This window comes from Pseudoliparis swirei, chromosome 19, assembly GCF_029220125.1.
Source record: "Pseudoliparis swirei isolate HS2019 ecotype Mariana Trench chromosome 19, NWPU_hadal_v1, whole genome shotgun sequence".
Classification (NCBI taxonomy): domain Eukaryota; kingdom Metazoa; phylum Chordata; class Actinopteri; order Perciformes; family Liparidae; genus Pseudoliparis; species Pseudoliparis swirei.
In genome coordinates, this window is record NC_079406.1 from 17,112,040 (window position 1) to 17,136,375 (window position 24,336).

The window sequence follows — 24,336 nt, forward strand, 5'->3', positions numbered from 1 at the left end:
TACACCTAGTAGGTGTCATCTCATCTCAGGTGCTGCTACCACTTCAGACTTCAGTATTATAGAGCAATTGGGCATAAAAGCTTCTTCATACGTTCTGGAAGTACAAGAACATATTTATGGATTGGTGTCACAATGATGAATGCCTCATATAGAGACCAACCGCCCGGTCACCAAAACAGATTGATTGAACAAATGATTATAACAGGTGTGTTGTAAAACAAAGCAACATGGTGTGTATTTGTGTTTTTGTTCCAGGTGATGAAACTGCGTAAATTGGCTCAGCAGATTGCAAACTGTCGCCAGTGTCTGGAGCGCTCCAGTGCCCTCGTCACACAAGCCGAACAGAGCCTGAAGGAGAATGACCACGCCCGCTTCCTCCAGACTGCCCGAAATGTAGCTGAAAGGTGGGTTACAACACACACACACACACACCTACTATTACCGGTGAGAGACCTGTTCATATGCACATCAACAGGCGACTTAGAAATACACTAAAGACAAGGCACACAGGAATAAAAGCAGTGGTAAGACACAAACATGAGCCCTACAATGAGTTGGCCTTTTTGTTTCCATGACATCTGCATGATATCAGCCTCTTTAGCTCCCGCGATCAATGCCAGGCCTCTGGTGAGAATCGTCTGTCTTTTAAGTGGCCAGCTATGCGATGTCTCTTTCCACCTGCATACTTCTGTGACACCTTCTGGAAGCGTTCTCACAAATTCTCTCACACAAGCAAAGCTCTGTGCAAAATCTGTAACTCGCGTAGCATCTTTATATTTGGCCCGTATTCTTTTCCAGCGCTTGGCTGGGCGCTTTATTGACCGGCTGGTTTCTCTTCTCTGAGGAACAGAAGTCTCAGAGACTCAGCTCTGTGGTTCAGGCTGGCCGGCCACAGACGGATCCCAGGCGCGCCGAACACAAGTAGACACAAGTTTCCACACAGCTGCACAGACCATGCAGTCAGTGTGTCAATGTGCGTCTGGTTTGGGTTTTGATGGATCTCTGGCTCGTTTATGACGGGGCTGGTTGTAGACACTTCTGTTTGATGCTGTACATATTTGTACATAGTTTCTATTTTGTATTTAATGTTTTTATTTATATCCCTCCATCCCTTTTTTTGTTTTGTTTCTCACAAACCACTGCTGTCTGCCACCTCTCCCCTCTTGTCACCTCGCCTCCTTCCCCTCTCACATTTATTCCCCTCTACATCACCTTTCATCTTCTCCTGCTCGTCCCCTCTGCTCCCTCACCTCTCCCCTGTCCCCATGACATTTCCTGTCCTCGCTCCCATGTCTTGACCTTACTGTAGGGTTGCCATGGCGACAGCCTCCTCCCAGGTGCTCATTCCTGACGTCAACCTGAATGATGCGTTTGACAACTTTGCCCTTGACTTTTCTCGAGAGAAGAAGATTCTGGAGGGACTAGATTACCTCACAGGTAAGATCTGCGTCAGTCTGGTCTACGAATGACACATGCAGTATTAACCTTTAGTACGTGGATGCATACACAGCTAAAATGTTTTTTTTATCTCAACATATTTATAACTATTTTCAGCAGTTCTTACTTATTATATTTCTATATTTGACATTTTCGTTTCTACTCCGGTGCACTTAACTTCATACTAATCCTGGGGTGACTCATCTCTCGAAAAATTACATCTGTATTAATGCAGATTATAACCACTATTATTGTGACAATTTATATATTTTGCTTTACTATGAATCATGCTGTTCTTTCCTCATTGTGTAGTTCCCACCCCGCCATCAATCAGAGAGGAGCTGTGCACCGCCTCCCATGACACCATCACTGTTCACTGGACGTCCGAGGACGAGTTCAGCGTCACTTCCTACGAGCTGCAGTACACCATCTACACCGGCCAGACCAATTTCATCAGTGAGTCTCGTGCACATACACACAAGTCTGGTATCAAAGAAAAAGAGATCTGTCCAGCAGATCACATGGACTCATTACCTGAGCCAAGAAAATTAGATTTATTTAATCAAGGGTTGGCCAAACAGGATCAAATATTCTGTTGACCTGTGTTCAAATATCGTAACAGTTTAATTTGACATAGAATTGGAAAATTGGCAGAAATCTTTGATTTGCTTTTGATGTTGTTTACGAAGGAAGTCATTCATTTTAATGTCAAACTGACTATTTAGAGCGTTCAAAAGAATACTCCCATCCAGTTGCCTTTGGAAAGCCTCGAATATGAAGGCTTCTTCGATATCATCAGAGCAAAATACCTGCATGGTAACTTCAGAGGTTAGAGATCAACGGATCTCTCAGGCATACAGAGTGTTTTAAGCATCAAGAGTGCTTTTATCCAATAAAGATTTGAAGAGCTTTTAAAGTGAGATTGTGTAACTTTTGACAGAGGAAACAACACAATCTTCCTCTTACAAATAAAACACAATCTCACTCAGGGGTTTTGGTCTCAAGCTTCACTTGTTGTGGGAGGCCAGTAGCTTATGATGACTAATATAAGCACATTTTTGTAGGATTTAAACTGACATTAGTCTGTTTTCTGACTTTTCGACTCTTTCTTATTTGTGGTGCAATTGTGCTACATTATAGCATTCATCAATGTACATCATGTAATTGTTACTGCCGATCAGCAAGTTCATTGAAGACAGGTTCTTCTGACAGATTAAATCTAAAAGAAGCGTTCTACTTTAAGATTTAATTTGTGTGCACCGATCTTTCTGCCACGAAGAAGAGTGGAGCTGGAGCACCAAATCACTTTGAGGATGGCTCAGTCTTATTTTCATAACTTTCACATTTTATACAAACTGTGGTACATAACCTAGATTTTCTATCTAACTTTATTCTTTGTTCTATGCTTTATATTTATAGAGAGATAGAGCCGAGTTATCAAGAATACAAAAATAGGACATGCCGTACATATTCATGAGGGGATGCTTTGAAAAGATTTGCTATTTAGTTTCTGTTTTTTTGTTCAAGCGTTGTGAAAAGTCTCCAGAAAAATGTAAGAATGTAAAATCAGTGCTTTGTCCTCGTCCAATCCTTATTTAACAATGCCATGGTAAGTGTCTGCCGATGCTTCTCTTGTTGCATACTTAAAGCTGCACCAAATAGAGCTGCACCATATAGAGCTGCAACATTTGAGCTGCAATCATTGTAATTATAGGAGCACGTTAGGAGTTTTCAGGGCAGACATGTGGATTCAATATCTCTAACATGCATCTGTCAGATCAGCCCTGATTGTTTTGGCTCATAACTCCAGTGTCCTAAATAACTAAATTCATGGGTTACGGTCAAACCTACCACACATAGTTGTGCTTTAATGCATATTTCTATGTTGTATGAGTTATGGATGAGCAGTCCTGCACAATTTGATGACATTTTTTCTCCAGTTGGGGAAATGGTGTAAAGGTACTACACATTCATTCAATGATCTCTGTAGTCAGGGGTTTTAATTTCTTTAAATGAATTCAAACTTGTAATATTCCTGCACATGAATTATATATTGACCAAAAATCTTGGCCCCATTTGCTCTTAGAGCTGATTGTATATCACATGTACATAAATTAAGGGAAATAAATGTCACAGGGGAGGAGGAGTGGAAGGAAGGAACAGGTGAGAATCCGAGTGGATAATGATTATAGAGGGCAGCTGAGAAATACCACTTCCTGACATGAGGAGGGTATGATTAATGTACATAACCGTGCCTGAGCCTCTCCACTTTAATCCTTTCATCGTCTCTTCTCCTCTCCTTTCTGTGTAGCCCGACATTTCTCCATCTCACCATGCATCTCAAGTGCCCGAGCCATTTGAAACATCAGGATACATTTCAGCTGTGACTCAGAGTGACTCAGATATTCAGCACTGAGCTGCCACAAAGTCCTCAGAGATTCACAGGAGAAACTGAGAAAGAGAGAAAGCCATTTAGCCTGGCACACTGCTTGAGTTTTTTCCAAAGCATTTTTCTCAAACTTTGCGTGGCTAACTGATCGCACCTAAGCGCCATCAACCTCAGCCTTGGCTCTCCCATGAGGCGGCAGGGCTTGTGAACCCTGCCTCTGCAGGGTCATCCAAGCACAGCAGCCGAAAATAGAATCAGCCAGTTAGAACCAAATACCGTGGAGAAAAGTAAGCTGCGTCAAAAAAACAAATATGACTGCAAGTAAAGACGTCTGCTCTGTAATAGTGTACTGTAGCTGCTACCTCTGGCCCTGAGCAAGTGGCAGTGTCTAGTGTTGTTGACTCATTTATTTATCTGCCAGCCAACATCCCCACATATCCACTTATTCTGTACATCCACTCCAAAAAAACGTTTTCAAAAATAACTTTAGATATTCTACAGGTGAAAAGGCTTCCCACTTTACATCCACAGCACCATTGTTCATTGCTCTACGGCCACTTTATTTTCTATTCATGCCTCTCCTCCTGGTCCTATAAGCTAACAAAGCTAGCACGCTCCATACGTGTCCGTTTTCCTGCGTCGCTGAGCTGATTCTGGACCAGTAGACGTCAATAGCCCCGTTCGCTCCACCGTATGACCTCAACCTCTCTTTTCCAGTTCCTATTGCCAATGTTCAGGTTTTTCCGAGAGGCCTGCTAACCGCAGTTGCAATACAAGTTACAAGTTAAAAGTCTTTTATTGTCAGATGCACAGAATGACACAGGGTCAGACTGGGCACTGAAATTCTTAGGACAAGGCACCACACAACAACTACCATAGCATAACATAGCAAACATAACATAACATGACATACACTCTGTACAAGTACTAATACTACAAATATACATATAACATATAGTAACATATAATAAACTAAACTACAGACAAATGGGAGTAGCAGGTAGTGCAATCATTCTGATAAGTATGTATTTGTCGTGTAAGAGACAGTATGTAAGTGTAAGTACAAGGAAAGTGACAGTGTATGTAAAGTGACGAGTGCAAAAGTGTCGATAGTGTATCAATGTCCATTTAGCAGCCTGATGGCTCTCGGGAAGAAACTGTTCTCCAGTCTCTGTGTGCGAAACCGGATACTACGGTACCGCCTTCCAGAAGGCAGCGGGGTGAACAGTCTGAAGGCTGGATGATGGCCGTCCTTTAGGATCCTGCCAGTCTTCCTGAGGCATCGTGTGGTATGTGTCCTGCAGGGCTGGGAGCTCCCTACCAATGATGAGCTCCGCAGTCCTGACCACACTGCGTAGGGCCTTGCGGTCCTTGGCTGTGCAGCTCCCATACCACACTGTGATGCACCCAGTCAGGATGCTTTCTATTGTGCATCTGTAGAAATTGGTGAGGATGACTGAATCCATGCCAAACTTCTTCAGTCTCCTCAGCAATACCTCTGCCTGCTGGTGTCTTTCATGTGTATTCATTTGCACTGGCCTGTGGTGAAGTGATAACATGATTATCACAGGTGAGAGCAGCGGCCCAGTGGGCGTTAGGAAAGCTCAAAGTTTCTCCACAGGGAGGAACAGCTGGATCCATCTTTGTGGGATAGTTTGATGTGATGTGGATAAGGGTTCAGTCTTTGCAGAGGAAACTTGTGAAACCTTGTATTCATGCGCAGCTGCTGACACACACACACACACACAATATGTTCCTTATGCACACATACAATACATAATAATATGCAGCCCCCCCCCCCACACACACCCCCACCAACACACTTGCTTACCCATACGGACACACACACATACAGTAACCGTGAACTCTACATCACTTCATCAATGACAAACCTCCTGCTGGCCGAGGACACCGTGTGTTTCTGTTCCCTTCTTGTCCACAGACACACACACACACACGATACTGTACATGCACACACTCACACAAGATATCTGGATGCAAGACACAAGCTGATCTGTTTCCCCGGTTCCTTTATCTTTTCTTCTTTCTTTCTTTTTTACAATGACACATTCAGTTCCTGCTCCACCACACTTTAAAGTCACAGTTCTCTCCGTAGCAGCAGCACTCGGTTAGTGTCAAAAAGCCCTTTTCAGAGGTAGAAGTAGCAGTCGCAGTATCGCTGTGTTCTGACCGAATTTGATTTTGCAAAAAAAGAGAGGTGCTACGCAGATCAAAAGCGTTAAAAATGAAAGCAGCGTGAAGTCCTTCACCCTCGTCTTTCCCCTGTATCTCTTTTTGAAAGCGCAAATAACATTGGAGCATACTTAATTTCTACAAGAAGTGGCTAAAATGACAGGTGTGAGGGGAGGCACAGTTTTCACAAAAAGGGACAGCTGTCCCAGTAGAACGACATTCTTGTTTTTTGTGTGAGAGCCTAAAATACAATGCAGATGAATCTGCTGGCCATCTCTGGATACAAAACGGATTGTGTCGATGTGAGGTGTAAAAGAGCTGCTCTAAAATGCCCTCTGTTTTCCTTTCTCTCTCATCTTGGAGGAAGATGAAAGAAAGCCCTGTACGTGGTTGTCTTTGTCTGAGGAAAGCTTGTGGAAGTCGGCATACGTGTAGAGACACAGCCTTCACTTTAACTATAACAGTCCCCTCCCCTCATGCATTCTTAAAGCCGCCTCACTTTTAAAGGCCTTATTTGCGTCCTGTGAATTATTTATATTTACAAGCAGACTCTCGGATATTACTTATGCATGCTGTTGCCATCTTGTTCAATAATTCACACGCCGTCCTCACCAGAAGGGACAAGGCAGGCGTGGCCCTGAGAGCACGCTCCCTCTCAGGATTTTGCAGAGGGGGAGAAAGATGAGACGAGGAAAGGGATTCTACCTCCAACTCTACGAACGTTAACTCCAGCTGTAGTGCTATATTGTGCTTTGTGTGGTTTTGTGAGAGAGAAAAAATGTTATGTGTTCAAAGTGTTGTGGGTGGAAGAACTGTCGAGGCCGGCGTTCACTGTCTGCTCAAAGAACATCATTTCTGTCCCAACACGGCACTATTTCTGATACGGTTTGTGAAGCTCACAGTGGAATTAATAATCATTCATTTGTATCTGTGTTGTTTCACAAACCCGTTAAACAAGGAGATGAGGGCCTGAACCATTCACCTGTCCTCTCTCTCATGAGAGCCTGTGCAAACACAGCCAAGGCACAGACAGCGGCTCATTTCACGCCACGCTTTTTTTTTCACACATCAAGGTGCAGCACCGGCGTAACTGTAAAATGTTCCAACTCCGTCATCCTCAATGAACACCTCTCACCATGTGTTTCAGCTTCAAGATGGGACAAATAGTACTTTAAAAAAGCACGGCCTTCTCGAGAAGGTCATGAAGAGCCCCCCGTTGTCGTCGAGCCTCTCCTCAGCTCGGAGCTGAGATTTATTTTTCATCCTTCACTGTCGGCTGCAGCTGAGAGACTGAAAACGTTGTGTTTAGAGGCAGGCTGCTGCAGAGCTAGCCCAACCTTTACTCCCCCTCTGCTGCAGCCGCTCTGAATCAAAGCGCCCACTAACTGGGTTACGTTGGTTTCGCTCATGTTTTCATACAGTTGAACATTGAGGCTAATTGCCCTCAGGCGCTTACCAGCAGACATTCGGTCATGTTGTGGAGATGCCGTGTTCCTAATGGGTTATATATCCAGCTTAGTGTGCAAACAATATCACCCCAAGAGAGCACGCCGTGATAAACCTGACGGAAAGGTAACGGGGTAGATCAGTGCGTCCACATAAATGTTGCATGGCATCGCTAACTGTGTGGTTTCCGAGCCTCTTGCTGTCTGATGACTCACTTGATGTTCTGAGAAAAAATAACAAACTGCTATGGTCAGATTCTGTTGGGGGAAAATAAGGGTTTTTTTCTTTTGAAAATGACTGAAAAGCTTCTCAGCAGGATTTACCCCCGAAACATCAACATGAACTCATGCTATGTGTGTCCTTGTGTTTTTCTGTGGACCTGCCAGGTCTGTACAACTCGGCAGACAGCTGGATGATCGTACCCAACATCAAGCAGAATCACTACACGGTGCACGGCTTGCAGAGCGGCACCCGTTATATTTTCTTTGTCAAGGCGATCAACCAGGCAGGAAGCCGCAACAGTGAGCCCGCCCGCCTCAAGACCAACAGTAAGTGGAGGCTCATGTCTGTTTCGTGTGCGCAACATAACTCGCAGGCCATCATGAAAGCTTTCCTCAGGGCGGCTGTCTCTAGTTTACAAATGGATAAGTAGCAGAATTACGACTAACTTCAATTGTAAACTATGGAAAATTAAACACCGTCTGTGGTGTTCGACTGATTTCTGTCACGGACACTCATTCCAACATTCACTGCACGAGAGCTTCCCGAAATGATTTGTCTGGAGGTAAATAAGTGTTATTTTTTAGAAATGTATCATATTGAAACAATTATTTTTAGTCATGAAAGTGACAGATGGTCGAGATCAGATTTTCTTTTTTACACAAGGGAAGCACAACCTAGATTGACTTGGTTTATTAAACATTATTTATCAGGTTGTGTAAGCCATCACGCTTGTGTAGGAAAATAACCTATTATATAGTTTTAGCCTTTAATCTTTCCAGAATACTGTTATGATGTCCACCTGTGTTTCAGACAATAAATATCACCTCCACTTGTTTAGATTTTTTTGAAATTATTGTACTTACTGTGTGCATTGAGCTTTGTTCTAACTCCCCCTGGAAAATACATATGATCTCTTTTCCACTTTTTTTATGGAGACTTAACGACTTTATGAAGAGAATTGTGTCACATGATGTAAGAAAGGGTCAGTGTCAAGACGTTGGGCGCATTCATGATGTGCTAAGAAATGTACTAAATCAAACAGAGCATATAAGAGCTTATTATTATTATTATTATTGGAACCTACACTCCAGTCAGCGGGTAACGAGTTGTGCAAAAGTTTCATTTTAGACGCACCAGACTTTTTTTCTGTTTTTTTATGCTTCCTTTTGTGTTTTTTGGTTTGTTTTCCATGCCTTTATCTCTCTCTCTCTCTCTCTCTCTCTGTCTCAGCTGAGTTACATAGTTGTTTTCACACACACACAAAGATTGTGTGTAATTGGCTCCTTCTCTGCATGCTGCAGAAATCTTTCTTGAACAGTTTTATTTTGCAGTGCTTCTTCTTCCCTGCACACAGAAAAATAAATATGTAGAAACAATCTGAATCAACAGAGAATGTTTAAATGTATTGATGCTGGTTGGAGCTGTTGGGTTACATTTGGGTTAAACTTTATTCACAAAGAGCACATACTCAAACACATTGGTTTAAGTTTTAATGTGCCTTTCTAAATCAGTGAAGAAGGACAATATGGCCATTTCTAGGAAGTCTGATCACTTAAATATTCCTCACCAGGGTCTCGGGCTCAACATGTACCGGGTTAAAACGTCAGCGATAAAGCTAATTTAGGATTTGCCTCAAGGGTGCTCAATAAAAAATATTAAATCGGCCTTAAATGACAGCAGTCGTGCAGAGAAGGCAAATGACCGTTAATCACCACTGGGGATTAACGGGACTACTGTGGAGAGGGTGAGCGGGTATAAATACCTGGGAGTCCACATCACCGAGGATCTGACATGGTCAACAAACACAGACACTCTGGTGAGAAAGGCAAGGCAGCGCCTCTACCACCTCAGGCAGCTGAGGAAATTTAAAGTTTCCCAGAGGATCCTTCAGTCCTTCTACTCTGGAGCTGTAGAGAGCGTCCTGACAGGAAGCATCACAGCCTGGTTTGGCAACTGCTCCGCTCAGGACAGGAAGGCTCTGCAGAGAGTAGTGCGTTCGGCTGAGCGCACTATTGGAACTACACTCCGCACCCTGCAGGACTTGTACACCAGGAGGTGCAGAACCAGAGCCGGCAGGATCATGAAGGATCCTCACCACCCCAACAACAGACTGTTTCAGCTGCTGCGGTCAGGCAGGCGCCTCCGTAGTCACGCTGCAAGAACAGAGAGACTGAGACGGAGTTTCTTTCCTCAGGCCATCAGGATTGTGAACTCCGACCTCACCAGGACCCCCACATAGACCCACACAACTGCCCCTCTTAGGCACACACACACACACACACACACACACACACTTACTGTAAATATTGTGTTGTTTTTTATTTGTAAATAGTGTGTACTTGTTGCCCTTGCACATTCCTGCTGAGCATTGCCACTTTCATTTCACTGCACACCCTGTGTGTGTATGTGACAAATAAAACATCTTGAATCTTGAATCTTGAATCTTGAAGCTGAGATGCCAACTTCTCTGAACGGCAGGAGATTGGCTGTGGCATTTAGGATTAACTGTAATGTGGATACTCTGCTGGGTAAAATCGGTGTGTGGGGGTTATATCGCTCTCTCACTCTCGCTCTCTCTCTCTCGCTCTCTCTCTCTTTCTCAGCCACTGACACATGTACACAACCTCTCTCCCTCACATTGCTGGCCCTCTAAATGGCCTGTGAGCAGAGGCAACACATCATCTAAACCTGTCCACACCAGCTTCAAGACTAATGACCAAACTTCAAACTGCTCTATGTTGCTTAAAGCGGGCTATGATCGATATCTTCAGAATATAATGACAATATGAAAGGCTTCCCTTGTAGTGATGATTTACTGAGAGTTATCGCCTTAATCTGCCTGGACTACCTTCCCAAATAAATCACAATAAAAACACAACATGAGAAAAAAGGAGAAAGAAATGTAGTGGCCTGTAAATATGGATTATGATTCTGTCAGCTGTAATGATAAGTTACAAATTAATATTCTGTTTACCCTCACTGCCTGCCTTTATGTATCCAAATTGAATGTATTCAGAATCATAATTCCTTAACACACAATTTTACATCTTTACTGGCGCAATGCTACGAGTGTTCTCTTTAAATAACTAAAAGCAGTATGTTGGTTACAAGTGAATAGGACACAAACGCATACTTTTCATTTTGTTCCCTTTTTTACAATTAAATATATTGTATAGTTATGAGTGTTAAAGGGCCTCTAAAGGGAGCTCGCCACCACCTCACCCAGCATCCTGCCCTGCCTTCTGGCACTTTCAAGTGAACCATGTATCCATCCAATCCTCTGACTTCCTGCCCCCCATGTCAACATCTTCCAGCCTCTAAGACACCGTCAGACTTGAGTTGTGTTCTTATGGCATTAGAGTGGATTACTGCCTCTGTGTGAAGTGGGCGTGACATCAAGCTGCAGAGCGTTTAGAGGTGAAGAGCAGGGTATCTGTTGGCAGTCCGCTCGTCATCACTGGGGCTCTTATAGATGACGCGATGGAGCAGGTTGATTTGTAATGAGCTCCACTGTCACACAGGAATGGGATGTTTGTGTGTTGGTGATATTTGTAATTGTTAATATCACAGCTGTTATCTCTCTCTCCCTCCCTCTCTTTCTCTCTCTCTCTCTCTCTGAGTTTAGTTAACTAAGCTGTGTTGACTTTAGTGACATTTACTTCTTTCTTTTTTTTGCATTGCCAATATACGTAAATAGATTAAAGTGAGTAATACATACAATGAATACCCAATAATTGTATATATACTGCATACTACAACTAATAAATCCTAACACAAATTACCACAAAAGCATGTATTACTTTATGAAAGCAGGTTTATGTTGTTCCTTATATTACAGTTTCACCAAAGAGGGTCTGAATGATCTCCTGTTTTGAAAACGCCATATACATTTGATCTTTCTCTCACAATTCAGTGAAAATTTGATTGAATTGTTATTTCAAGTGAATACACCTGTGTTCCAAACAATTTAGAGAAAGAAAAAGGGTGTAGAGAAAATAAAAAAACAATGATTGATGTCTATAACATAGACTGGTTATATATGAAGAAAATAAGTTTTATCAGTGGACCAAACACATTGTCAACAATGCCTAAAGACAATTCCCCTCTCTCTCTCTGTCCTCTTCCACTCCCACTGTCTGTCATCTTCTCTGGGAGTCAGTGCTGTCAGGTGGGGAAGCTTGTCCACCCACAGAAAAGTTGGTTTGAGATGTTGAGCGTGTGATTGGCAACCAGCGTTTCTCCGTGCTGTAATGGTTTGGACTAGCCATCAAAATAACAAAACAATCCGTGAGTATTTTTCTCCAGGGTTGAGGTTTTGTGGTATGTTCTTGTGCTTCATTCTTTCTCTCCTCCCTCTTCTTCTCAGAAGAATTGGTACTCAGCTTAACCCTTGTGTTGCCTTCGGGTCATTTTGACCCGATTCAATATTTAACCCTCCTGTCGCCTTCGGGTCAATTTGACCCGATTCAATGTTTAATGTCGGTGTTCTTTCGGGAGTCAACAAACAAACATAAAGTACCTCACACTTAAACTTGGAAAACAATATTAATTCTAATAATTTTCTGGAGATTTTAATAGCTGGGGTCATATTGACCTCAAGGGTAAAATATGTTAGTAAATATAAAGGTAACAGGAGGGTGAAACATTGAATCGGGTCATATTGACCCGAAGGCGACAGGAGGGTGAAACATTGAATCGGGTCAAATTGACCCGAAGGCAACACAAGGGTTAAAGTGCCTCTCTCATCTGATCTGGTGAAGCAGTGTTTTTAGATTAAAAAGGGGCCACAACAAAATGGATCACAAATACCTCACGTTGACAGGCTTATTGGGTTTCTCTCCATCCTGCTGATGTACGACCTCTAGTAGCAGGCGTTTGAGTACCGCACATTATTTTCCTTGCACTTGAAGACTTTCTGTCTGTGACTATATTGGAGGGTTTAGCTGTCACATTTTTAAAGATGAAAAAATGAGGCTCTGGAGGCTTTAGCCTAAGCTCATCATATATTGCAGGCACGGCAAAGAAGGCAGTGACAAGTTGTGCAGATACTGGAAAGTGGTGCGCCACGGCGCTGTCTGTAACTCCTAAGTACACTGTAAATGCTGCACTGTGTGTCAGACAAATTTGATTAGCAAACTCTGTCCATAAGGCACCACAGAGGCAAGCACTTTTTATTTAAACTGTATGATGTAAAGTATAGTATGTAGGGCTGCAACAACGAATCGATAAAATCGATAAAAATCGATTATTAAAATAGTTGGCAACGAATTTCATTATCGATTCGTTGTGTCGCGCGATTATTACGGCACTCAATAAGTCACGGAGTATAAACAAAGTTGATTTGAGCGCAGAGCCGCGCAGGAGAAACAAGAGCGGAGGGAGAGGAGAGACGGAACGCTGCGTTGTGAGAGCCAATCAGCGCTGAGCTGCTCCTCTGTTGATGAATCTAATTGGCTGCTGCTGCTCACGTGGCGCTGGATGCGGAAGTCCTTCACGTAGTCGGAGACATTCACGGAGCTAAGTGCGCCTCCGGGTGACGTTATGAACCCAGACACCAGGGCGCTACATGTCACGACGTGTGTGGCATTTCCACAAGAGTAGAACGTAGAAAACGTGGTTATTTATTCCGTGGCGGATAGCGGAAAATATTTTTCCACGGAGAAAGGCAACGGAGATAAGCCACGACGCCACTCGCTGTGAGCGCTGCGCTGCGCGTGCAGACAACATTTAACGGAGCGGAGCAGCGCGTGAGCTCTGATCGTGCGCTCTTTTTATGAAGTATCGATACTAAAAATATGCTAAATCACATCGTTTTAATGTACGGGTACTTTGTTAGTTTCGATACACCGTGCAGCGTGACAGCAGTAGATGTAGCGGACTAACATTCAAGCTAACCTAACTTCCCAAACGCTGTGGACATCTGAACGCTGATTGGCCGAGACGCGACACGTCCATCAAAGATGTTTTATTGCGAAGAGCACCACTTCACATTTTTTCCGCGTCTCACTGTAATCTCAACGGCAGCGGGTGAAAAAAAAAAAATTCGGAACGCGTCTCATATTGTTCAGAGTGCCGGTCCACATGGGGACCACTGCTCAGGAGAGGAAAGCTGTCAGTCTGTTTGTGACGGTTCATCCACATGCTGACCAGTGAACAGGTTCATCACCATGGTGACCAGTGGGTCTCCAGGACCTTTCCATGACTTTAAGCCAAATTTCCATGATTAAACATTTTGTGAAAACTCTGTCTTTACGTGACAAAGTGAGAAGATGTAGTATTTAAACTAACAATGAGAATTCTAAAGCATACCGTATATATACCGTGTAAATTAACATTTGAATAAAACAAATTTGCATTACTTTATTTATTTTTTTTCAATTACTTTTCTAGGCCTGCTCATAGCCATTTATTTTTTTCAATTACTTTTCTAGGCCTGCTCATAGCCATTTAAGAATAACATGACTTTTCCAGGTTTTCCATGACCGTACGGACCCTGTTTTGAATAAAGGGTTGAAAATTAAAGTTTTTTTGTTTTTTTATCCGATTAATCGATTAATCGATAAAATAATCAACCGATGAATCGATTATCAAAATAATCGTTAGTTGCAACCCTAATAGTATGTTGTATTAATGTGATCTGTTTTCTGTGTAATCCTCGATGTTACAAGAGAAAAGGTTTCTCGAGTGTAAGCGTTGATGGTTTGCATCGTGACACACGTGTTCTCATCTCTTTTAACAACCAACTGATTGTTAACAACTGAAATACAGTTTGCGGGAACTGCTCGCCTTGGAAATAACAATCAAGGAGTTTGACACCGGCTTGTTTTTGTTCTCCTGAACTTCAAGAGGCTTCGTTCAAGTCTGTTCTGATGTCTCCATGTTTCCCCTTCATGTCCCTCTGTAACCACTCTCTGGGCATGCTGTCCTCTGTGACCTCTGACTGTGGCGTACAACTTCCTCTTCTGGTGCCTTTTCCTCAGTGTTTATGCCGTCTGTCAATTCTTCCCAGTGGTAAATCTTTTCAACTCGAGATGGCGAGTCCGGGCCAGACACGCCACGCAGACATAACATAAATCCAGAGTCTGTATACACATTTGTGTGGTTTGGTTTGTTGGGTTTTTCTCGTAGAGAGGCTACATCTGTCTGCCTTCCAGGACCCTCCTCTGCATCGCTATGACGATACCTGGAATAACTTCAGCTTGTAGCCATTTGTGCAGTTGCATGAGAAAATAATAATAAGGCCAAATGCAGCAACTCGTTGAGTTGATTCAATGTTACAGCAGCGGAGACAAAATTAGCCCCAAGGACCTTAAACATTGGTTTAAAAATGGTCTGCTCATCAAATGGTGCCCAAACATGCGGTCTATTAATGAAATCAGGAAAACATAAAGGTATCTGATGAAGATATAATATATATCATGATACCCAGATACATTAAAGTGGAGCTCCACCACTTGTAAACATCAAAGTGGTTTTACTCCCCACAATATGGGGAGCTTTACTACTAGTGTACTGTTCTCGCTAAAGGTTGTGGTATAAAACGTGTTCTTCAGCTAAACAGCCAGCTTGACGATACATTCTCCAGCACCGTATTCTCCAAGGAACAGACAGTTGTTGTATTTGGCAGATTTAATGGAGGAAAATGTAATATTTTTGTAAAACTGAAAAAGAACACAAAACTCATGCCTTTGTAAGTACAATAGTACATCATTATGCATTTGACAGAAACTAACAATCACCAAAAGTGTATTCAAAACAACGAAATATTAACATAAACATGGATGAAGCCGATTTAGTGGACCTTAAGGCGATGATTGCACAGATTGTAAACCGATTGTCGCTCCTTGAGCTCGTGGGCCAAAAGGGACTTCCTAAACGTCACTTCCGGTTACAACACTAGGTGTTGCGAGAGGGCATATAACATATACAAATAAACTGGTTCCAACACAACTAGAAGAAGTGGCTTCAGATGGATTTACACAAAGTCAAATCAAAGATCTCTGGTCCTGCTTTGTGTTTCTCTCACCAGCATGAGGCGTTGGAGGAGTGCGACGCTGAAACAGTGGAGAACTCTTTTAATGGCTTCTCGCCTCTGCTTCAGTCCTGTCTCGTGCAATTCAGTTGGCTTGATGGAGACAACATTTAAAACCATGATGTGAAGTCTAAAAGCTTTCAAAGGCTTTTCGGTCACTCCAATGAAACCACTCATTGAACCCTGAGTGGCTCGCTGTGGACTACACTGGAGAAGTATCACAGTGCTGTTAGATTCTCACAGCCAACATGTGAAGTTACCCACAGCTTCTTGAAACGCGTATGAATTAAGTATGATGAAGAGGAGAAGCAGTGAAGGAGAAAGTGTGTGTGTGCATGTGTGTGTGACCCTCTATTACTATGGTCATACTTCTGCATTTAACTCTGAGCGAACTGTGACCAGGTTCCTCCACAACTGCCGACAAAGAGACAGAGGGGGATGAAAGTGGATGAAAAGTGACAGAGTGAGAGTGAGAGAAGGAGAGTGTTGGACGAATAGAAGACACCAAATAGCTCTTTGCAGTTGTGAGTGTGTGCATACACGAGTGCCTTCAGTCCACTGCTTTCTCCCCATTAAAACAGTGCATGTCAGCGCCATGCACAGTTGTAATCTGCTGGTCCAGTTTCAATTTCTAAATCTGAAATTAACAATCAAACGGTAACATTGTTATTAAAAAACAAAATATAAGTACTTCTTTCTGTTCATAAGGCTCAGGCTTTGACTGATTTTAACTCCTTTTTAATATTCGCAATATAGCTGATATATTTGGAAAACCACAAAAATTAAGCCTATTTAATTAATTTAACATTTTAACATAAACAAGTCAAATCTGCATCTTCTAGTTGACAACACTGTCATAATTATAGTTGTGTTTAAAGCACCGTATTCTTCGCCATAGATCAACATGACATTTAATTACGGTTGCATCTGATTTGGTCACGACTTATTAGAGTGGCGGCTGACGGAACAAGAGCCTCACATAGATAAAGAAGGCTTTTATTAGACTGTGCCTTGTGTCGGCTCTTTAATTGTCTGCCTTCAAACCAATAAGAAACAAAGTTACAGAGAGGAAAGCCGTTTGTTAGTTGAGGTCAGAGGGAAGGGTTCAAATGTCGACTCGGTGGTACCAGCGGCGTGTCGATTGTGACATGATAATGTGGGATGTGTCTGAGTTGTCTCTCTGGTCCGGTTTAGAAAGCAGCCTGTCCTGTTTATAGTGTCTGATTTATTTATGTGAGCATGTGGACAGTGGAAGACTACATGGGATTTCCTCAGCTTTAGACTCAGCACATTTTTAAAGATGTTTTGAGGTTTCTCTTCTTTGTTTAACTTGTTGCATTCTCATTGATATTTGCTTTTCTGAAGGTTTTTTTTAAACTGTAATTTTACCGGGTAGTAAAACCATAATTATATTACCTACCTTTGTAAATATGAATGGGTGCATCTGAAAAGGGGCCAGCTCGGGTAACTGAGGTGCGATTGTGTGCTCCCACAATGACCAGCTGCATCGCAGCTTCCTGAGAGCACTGGTCCCAGTGAGCAGAACATCAACATCCACATGTTGTCCTTTTGCAGTCCAGAGCTGCAGGATGGTGTAGAGCAGGAGTAGCAACAGCATACATTCTGGCTTTAATAGGTCTTCATTTAGCAGCCCTATTGTTTACAAGTGAAGACTGGGCTCTATCGTGACTGAGCACATTGTTGTGACACAACAAAAGCTTCTCTGATGGAATGACATGCTGACAGTCAAACACTGGACTGGTGACGTTATAATGTTCGTCATCGTGTTGGTAAACTATTTTGGGCGTAAGAAGCAGAGAGTAGGCAAACACCCCAGAGTGTGTGTGTGTGTGTGTGTGTGTGTGTGTGTGTGTGTGTGTGTGTGTGTGTGTGTGTGTGTGTGTGTGTGTGTGTGTGTGTGTGTGTGTGTGTGTGTGTGTGTGTGTGTGTGTGTGTGTGTGTGTGTGTGTGTGTGTGTGTGTCTCAGATCCCAGTGCGTGCGTTAAGTAAGCAGCTCAAGTCCAGGCCAAAAATATCACTTGTCAAAGAGCCCACAGGGTACACGTCCCTCTTCACTTCCTGTTGAGGACTTGCAATAATATTTACCCAGCGTGCATCTCTGGTGACAGGCCTCAAGCTACCACACATCCCCAAGTAAACAGTAGGAGAGAAGATGAGAGAAGAGGAGTGGAGAAGAAGAGAACGAGGTGAAGGCGAGGGCACAACAGGAGAGGAGAGACGGGTGATTACGATGTCTCTGGTTTGATTCCGGCGGGAGATCTTTGTTGTCACTCTCGTTCCTCCCCCCGCCGTTCCTGTCAATCTCTTCTGCGAACTGTCAATTGAAGACAAGACATGCTGACAAAATATCGACAAAAAAAACGGGAGAAGCAAAGACAAAGTTAAATATTTTCATGCCAAAGACAACAATGTTTCGCTTGAAAGTAGATTCAACATAGAAATGGGAAGAGAAGCAGCTTTCTCTCCAACTCTCGGGAAGCAGTAGGAACTCATGAAAAAACTACTTTTGAATCTACCTTATTATTTACTGCCTCAGAGACCTCCATTGTTGTCTGCAGCTGAAAAGAGTCCAAACAAACACACTATTTACTGCTGTTAGGAAAGGTTCTCCAACTTGTTCTGTCGCGACCCGCTTCAAGAGGAAGAAACATGTTGGCTCCCCAACAAAAATGAAACTAAATGGTCCACGCTGGATTTTATTACAATAACCACTTTGTGTGACTCCTATCTGTGCTTTTTCTAATAATAGAATAAAGAAAATTGCATTCACTTTTAATGAAACCAGATTACTCCATCAGACAAAAGCAAATAAAAAGTACAATCACTTTGTTAGAACAATGCAAATAAAGTTGTGCCAAACAACATCTCAGCTTCAGTGAAACCTGATCTGGTCTGCAGCTGAGGAAGATGATGCTCTCTGCCTTGAAGATGAAGATTGAATTCATTCATCCTTCCTAATATGTCATTGAGATAGGCCAATTTCATCAGAAATGATTCATCAGCAAACAAATGTGACTCCTTAAAAGTATATACATGTGTAATGTAACAAAGATAACATAAATGATAAACTGAGTCCACCTCCTCTTTGCAGGATGTGTATGGATCATTTGTGTTCCATTTCATCTGCATCGTCCTGTACGACACGTCATCATATGACGGATGTTTAATGTCTCTGAGCTCAAAGACAACACGTTTCCTCCTGAGAGCCACCGAGCTTCATGTGAACAGCTGAAGGCTCCGGTCTCCTCACAGAGTGAACACAGTGGTGCTTTCAGGGACCTTGTTTTTATGAAATTCACCACGCTGATAGCATCGGTCAAAACCTTGCGTAGTTCACGGCACATCTAGCGCTTCTCTGCCACGGTCTGCGCTCCATCTGTGCAGAAGCCACACAACTCTCCCCTCAGCCCGTGTTGTCAGGTAACGGTCCAGACGCCTAAACAGCTCATCAGCTGATGCCACTTTTACAAAGTGATTCACCAAGTTTCCTCCTAAAAAACTCCCGTGGCTTATTGACGTGAGTGGGCTGTAATGTCGCCAAGTGTCTTTTTAATTAGTTTGGCTTCATACTGCCCGCTGAGTTTTCAGACATAACACTCAGGCTGGTCTCTCCTCATCTGCATCGCCTGCGGTTGATTTTATTTTCCCTCGTGCCAAATGTTTCTCCGTTGTCAAACTACTGAGCTACACGGGACTCGCTAAGGAGCTCGGACGTCACGATCGTGCATGCGCAAGAGTAACCTGTTAACGCCGTAATCGTTACGTAAACATTTACACGTACTTTTGGAATATGTGAAGTTCTCCGCACTGCCCCCCGCGCCCCACCTGTTGTACCTCGGCGACTCACTTGAGGGGTGCACCCCACAGTTTGAGAACCGCTGTGTTAGAGTAACATTGCAAAACAGTTACTGAACAAAGTTTTCAAAACTAACATTTTTGAAAAGAATCTAAATATATGAAATAAACTGAATAGAATTGAACACCGTGCCAGGAATAGCTGCTGTGCACCTCATCGCCTGCTGTGCTCTGGCCAGGGTGCAGGACCGATGCATTTTTTGTCAATGCGTGTTTGAGTCGACAGCACTGTTGGATCACACACCACGTTACATATGGATCAGTCAATTGGAGGCCAAGTGGCACACAGACATGCATTTGAGCTGGGACTGAACACCTGACCGCCAGGCCACAGGTGGTCAACACATGACTGTGTGGCCAGGTTCAGCTCAACACCATCATCAATGACACAGTGGTGAAGTTGCTGATCTGTCACTCTGGTGCCAGGACAACTGACAGGAAGCATCACAGCCTGGTTTGAGAGTAGTCGAGTAGTGCGTGCTGAACACCCTGCAGGACTTGTACACCAGGAGGTCACACACACACACACACACTTACTGTAAATGTGTTGTTTTTTTATTGTAATAGTGTGTACTTGTTGCCACACATTCCTGTTGAGCATTGCCACTTTCATTTCACTGCACACCCTGTGTGTGTATGTGACAAATAAAAACATCTTGAATCTTGAATCTTGAATCTTGAATGACTTGAAATGATCGGCAAGTTTAACAGAGTTTAACAAAGATATAAGGCTTTTGTTTTTTTGGAGCTCTGGAGAGCTCTCTACTTCCCCGATGTTTCTACTGGAGGAATTGTTTAGTTATGCAGTAAATTGGATCTTCTTTTTTATATCTCCCTCTTTACGGAGACAACTCAATACGGTATCCCTCAGTGAAAATGTGAGCCAGTGAAAAAGAAAAAAGCGAGTGAAATCCACTGAATTGAAATAGAGTCGGCTACCCAGATGTTATCCCACTTTAAGTATTCCAGCAAGGAACCTTTAAATTGAAGTTTGAACTAAATTGCTTTTTATAAATTCTCCCACAACACTATCTCCTTTTATTCCTCCCCCTCTTTTTTAACTTTATTTTTTGAGTTTACGGGTTTCCATTTATTACTTGCTAGTTCGTAACAATGCACAGCTTCAAAGCAGTGAAACAGAGAGCACTTATTACCTCGCAGACAGCTGGACACATCTCGAATTACCTTCGCATTGAAAATGCGGAAGGTAATGTTTTGATCGCCGTGTATTTATTTCTTTATTTATTTGTATGCGTGTTATTCGCATAAGTAAAAAAGTATTAAACCGAATCGCATGACATTTGGTGGGATGATTGGTTATTATTCGGGGACCATTTGATTAGATTTTGGGATCGATCGGGTCAAAGGTCATGGTCAAGGTCATGAAAAAGTCAACATCTTCTTTTTACCATAGCGCGGTCAATTTATATCCAATTGGCATGCAACTAATGCCAAAATGTTCATAATTCAATGCCCAATCTTGTGATATGCGAAGGTATGCGCTCTACCCAGTGCCCATTCTAGTTGCTACTGTTTTACCGACTGGGAGCAGACTGACGCACCTAGTCCCGGATGTACTGTGCCATGATGTCATCGTTTACAATCGGACGTGCTCTTGCTTTGGTGATTTAGAAACAAACAGTGTCATCTCTTTTTTATTATTATATATATATATAATGTGTGTGTGTGTGTGTGTGTGTGTGTGTGCGTGTGTGTGCGTGTGTGTTTCTGCAGGCAGCTGATGTAAAAACGATTCTGAACTCTCTCCAACATTTAGTCACATCGACTTTTCTTCTTTTGAACCGGTCTCCTCGCTGATGCACCACTCATTCGTTCTCCAGCCTTCAGGCCGTCAGCTCAGATCTCCAGTAGAAATCCAATGTGGCAAGATCTCTGAGGGCTGCTAGCAAATACCACGATGACTGTGACTGCAGGTCTATTCGTTTCAAGGAAACTCTGCAATGTGAATAATCTCCAGTGGTGGAAGAAGATAAGATAAGATAAGATAAGATAAGATATTCCTTTATTAGTCCTCTTATGGGGATTACAGGATCACAGTATCACAGTATAATAAAAATAAAATAAATAAAAAAAATAAAATAATAATATAAAACAAAAAAAAAAAAACAGATAATAATAATTAAAAAAAAAGAAAAACAGTATGTACAGACTGAATAAAAAGTATATATATATATATAAATATATATATATAAAAAAAAAAACTAGTGCATATTGTTGTTGCACATTGCACCAGGTAGTAGTGATAGTGATAAACTGATGAGTGACCAGCTGTGTTTGTTCAGTTTGGTTGTGCCTACGCCTACCAGCCTAACCAGCCCAACCGGTAGTGAGCGGAAAGGACTCTCCCTCAGACTTCTGGTACCTCCTCTCACATGACCGATGAATCAGCCGGCGACCGAGTGTCCTGCTGAGCGTGGGCTACGTGTCCTGGAGGCGGGGGGATCATCATGCTCATCATCCCTTCGTCCCCCACCTCCTGTCCCCCACCACACCACAGCCGGTATCGCACGCCCCCAGCACGCTGCTGGCTTTCTTTATCTGTCAGCTTCTCCCCTGTCATGCTGCTGCTGCAAAGATGCCACTGCACACAGATGAGTCGATGAACCCACAGCCACCACAGACTCGAAGGAAGAGAACAGGAGTGCCTCTTAAACCTGCTCAGTCTCTCAGCAGAAAGAAAGTTGCTGCTTTCTCCTTTTGTATGTTGTGCAAGTGCATGTATGTGTTGTTCAAGTGTCAGTGAAACACCCAGGTACTGATAAGATTTGACGATCTCAATGTTCCTGGATGGATGCCACCGGCCAGGAGGGGTACCAGACCACTTTTAGACCACCAAGTCCTTCCACCACCACTTGGTTAATCTGGGCGGTTCTCTGGTTTGGTTCTAAAGTCCACCATCCTAAAAGTTCTGGTTTAGCAATGTCACTGGCGGTCATCGGGAGGGAAGGAGAGATTGGGGAGGTGCAGCAGGCCAGGGTTGTTAGAGTTGGTTGAAGTGCATGGAAGAGGGCAGAAGTCCGGAATGGAGATGAAGAGAGATGAGCTGTGAGGCTCCTGACGCACTGTGCTCCGCTCAGGACACCGACTGTGGCCGCACTGTCCAGCCATTCCAGGTCCAGTCCGGTTGGTGCAGGATCAGGTCCCTTCCAGTGGTGGTCCTCCAGTCCACAAGATACACAGGTGAAGGCAGCTGTATGTGGAGTGTGTGCAGTTGAAGAGGATAGGAGATTCCACGACCAGTGCTTCAGCCTTTTTGCAGAGAGAGGGCGTTCTCCAGGATGATGATTAGTGGCGATCCAGATGGATGGGATGAACCAGGAACAGGGTCTGGTCAGGGGAGATGGTCAACCCAGGGGGCCGGGCCAGGGTCAGCATGACAGGGTCTTCATGAGGGTCGTCATCATGGTCTGGGCCGTACACGGTGTCTTGGTACGCGGGGTCTTGGGCCAGCTTACCACGGGGGGCGTCTTCCATAGCTGTGGTAAGATGTGCTCAAGGTCGAGCATCTTGAAGTCCTGCGTTCAGACTACAAATAGGACTGTATTGTCAAAAGTTTGATTTATTTTATGCTGTTTAATTATTATGAATATTGTAATTTTGCTTTGTGATTCTTGAATTTAGAAACAATGCGTCACATTTTAAAAACTGATCATCATTAACTTACTTGTGTTATGTTTGGAAAATGTTAATCAGCAAAGGAATGAGTCACGACAACTGTCTGATACATTATAGTAGAACAAAAAATACAATATTTATCTCTCTTCTCATAAGTATTTAGCAGCATACGATATAAATGCAGAGATTAAAGATAATACTTAAGTCAATGGCCTTTCTACCACTGATGAGTTTGTGACTCATGTTGGGTGTTGAGTTGACACAGTTTGCACAATCCTTAACCCTCCTGTTACCTTTAGGGTCAATTTGACCCCATTCAATGTTTAATGTCGGTGTTCTTTCGGGTCAATTTGACCCCAGGCTGTTTTTCACTGTGTCAAACATATAAGAAATATCAACTTTTTTATATATTTAAAGGGCTATTTAGGTAGTCAACAAACAAACATAAAGTACCTCACACTTAAACTTGGGAAACAATATTAATTCTAATAATTTTCTGGAGGTTTTAATTGCTGGGGTCAAATTGACCCCGAGGGTAAAATATAAAGGTAACAGGACGGTTAAACATTGAATGGGGTCAAATTGACCCTAAGGCAACAGGAGGGTTAAACAAGAAGTAACAATGATACTTAATACAAATAACCAGCTCACATGACAGTGTTGAGCCGTTGATGGCTTGAGGCTTGTGTGAACACAGTGGCAACGAACAACATGTGCAACAGTAATCCAGGTGGTGCGTCTTCCATTTTGCAAACCTCCGAGTTCAGTATTATTGTGAGTATTCTGTATTCTACCAGCTTCGTGTGTATGTATACAAATATTCCTACATATGAAGAACGCACCATTTAAACCTTATAATGCAGGACTTTTTACAAGATGTCTGCTGCTGCTAGTTCAAAACACTTCCTCTTGGCCACTAACTATACTCTATGTCTGCTTGTGAGGAGGCCGGAGTTGGTGCGTGCGTGTGTACGTGTGCGTGTGCGTGCGTGTGTGTGTGTGTGTGTGTGTATCCTTCCCCAACCTCGGGCACAGCCTGGCTCTCAGGAGTCCTCCCCTGGAGAGGCATGGCAGAGCCCCAGTGTTTGGGAATGGCTGCGCTGGC

General features: G+C 43.1%; 1 protein-coding gene across 5 annotated transcripts in view; it reads left to right on the top strand.

Moving 5' to 3' along the window:
* Positions 1 to 24,336, top strand: part of mid2 (midline 2) — a 176,486-nt gene that overhangs the window by 146,345 nt on the left and 5,805 nt on the right. For 3 of the 5 annotated variants that reach the window (XM_056440108.1, XM_056440107.1, XM_056440109.1), the window contains 4 exons: positions 256 to 404; positions 1,310 to 1,437; positions 1,750 to 1,893; positions 7,852 to 8,013. In XM_056440108.1, the coding sequence (XP_056296083.1) occupies positions 256 to 404; positions 1,310 to 1,437; positions 1,750 to 1,893; positions 7,852 to 8,013 (583 nt within the window). The remainder of the gene's footprint in view (positions 1 to 255; positions 405 to 1,309; positions 1,438 to 1,749; positions 1,894 to 7,851; positions 8,014 to 24,336) is intronic. The other 2 variants (XM_056440110.1, XM_056440111.1) reach the window with 1 other exon arrangement.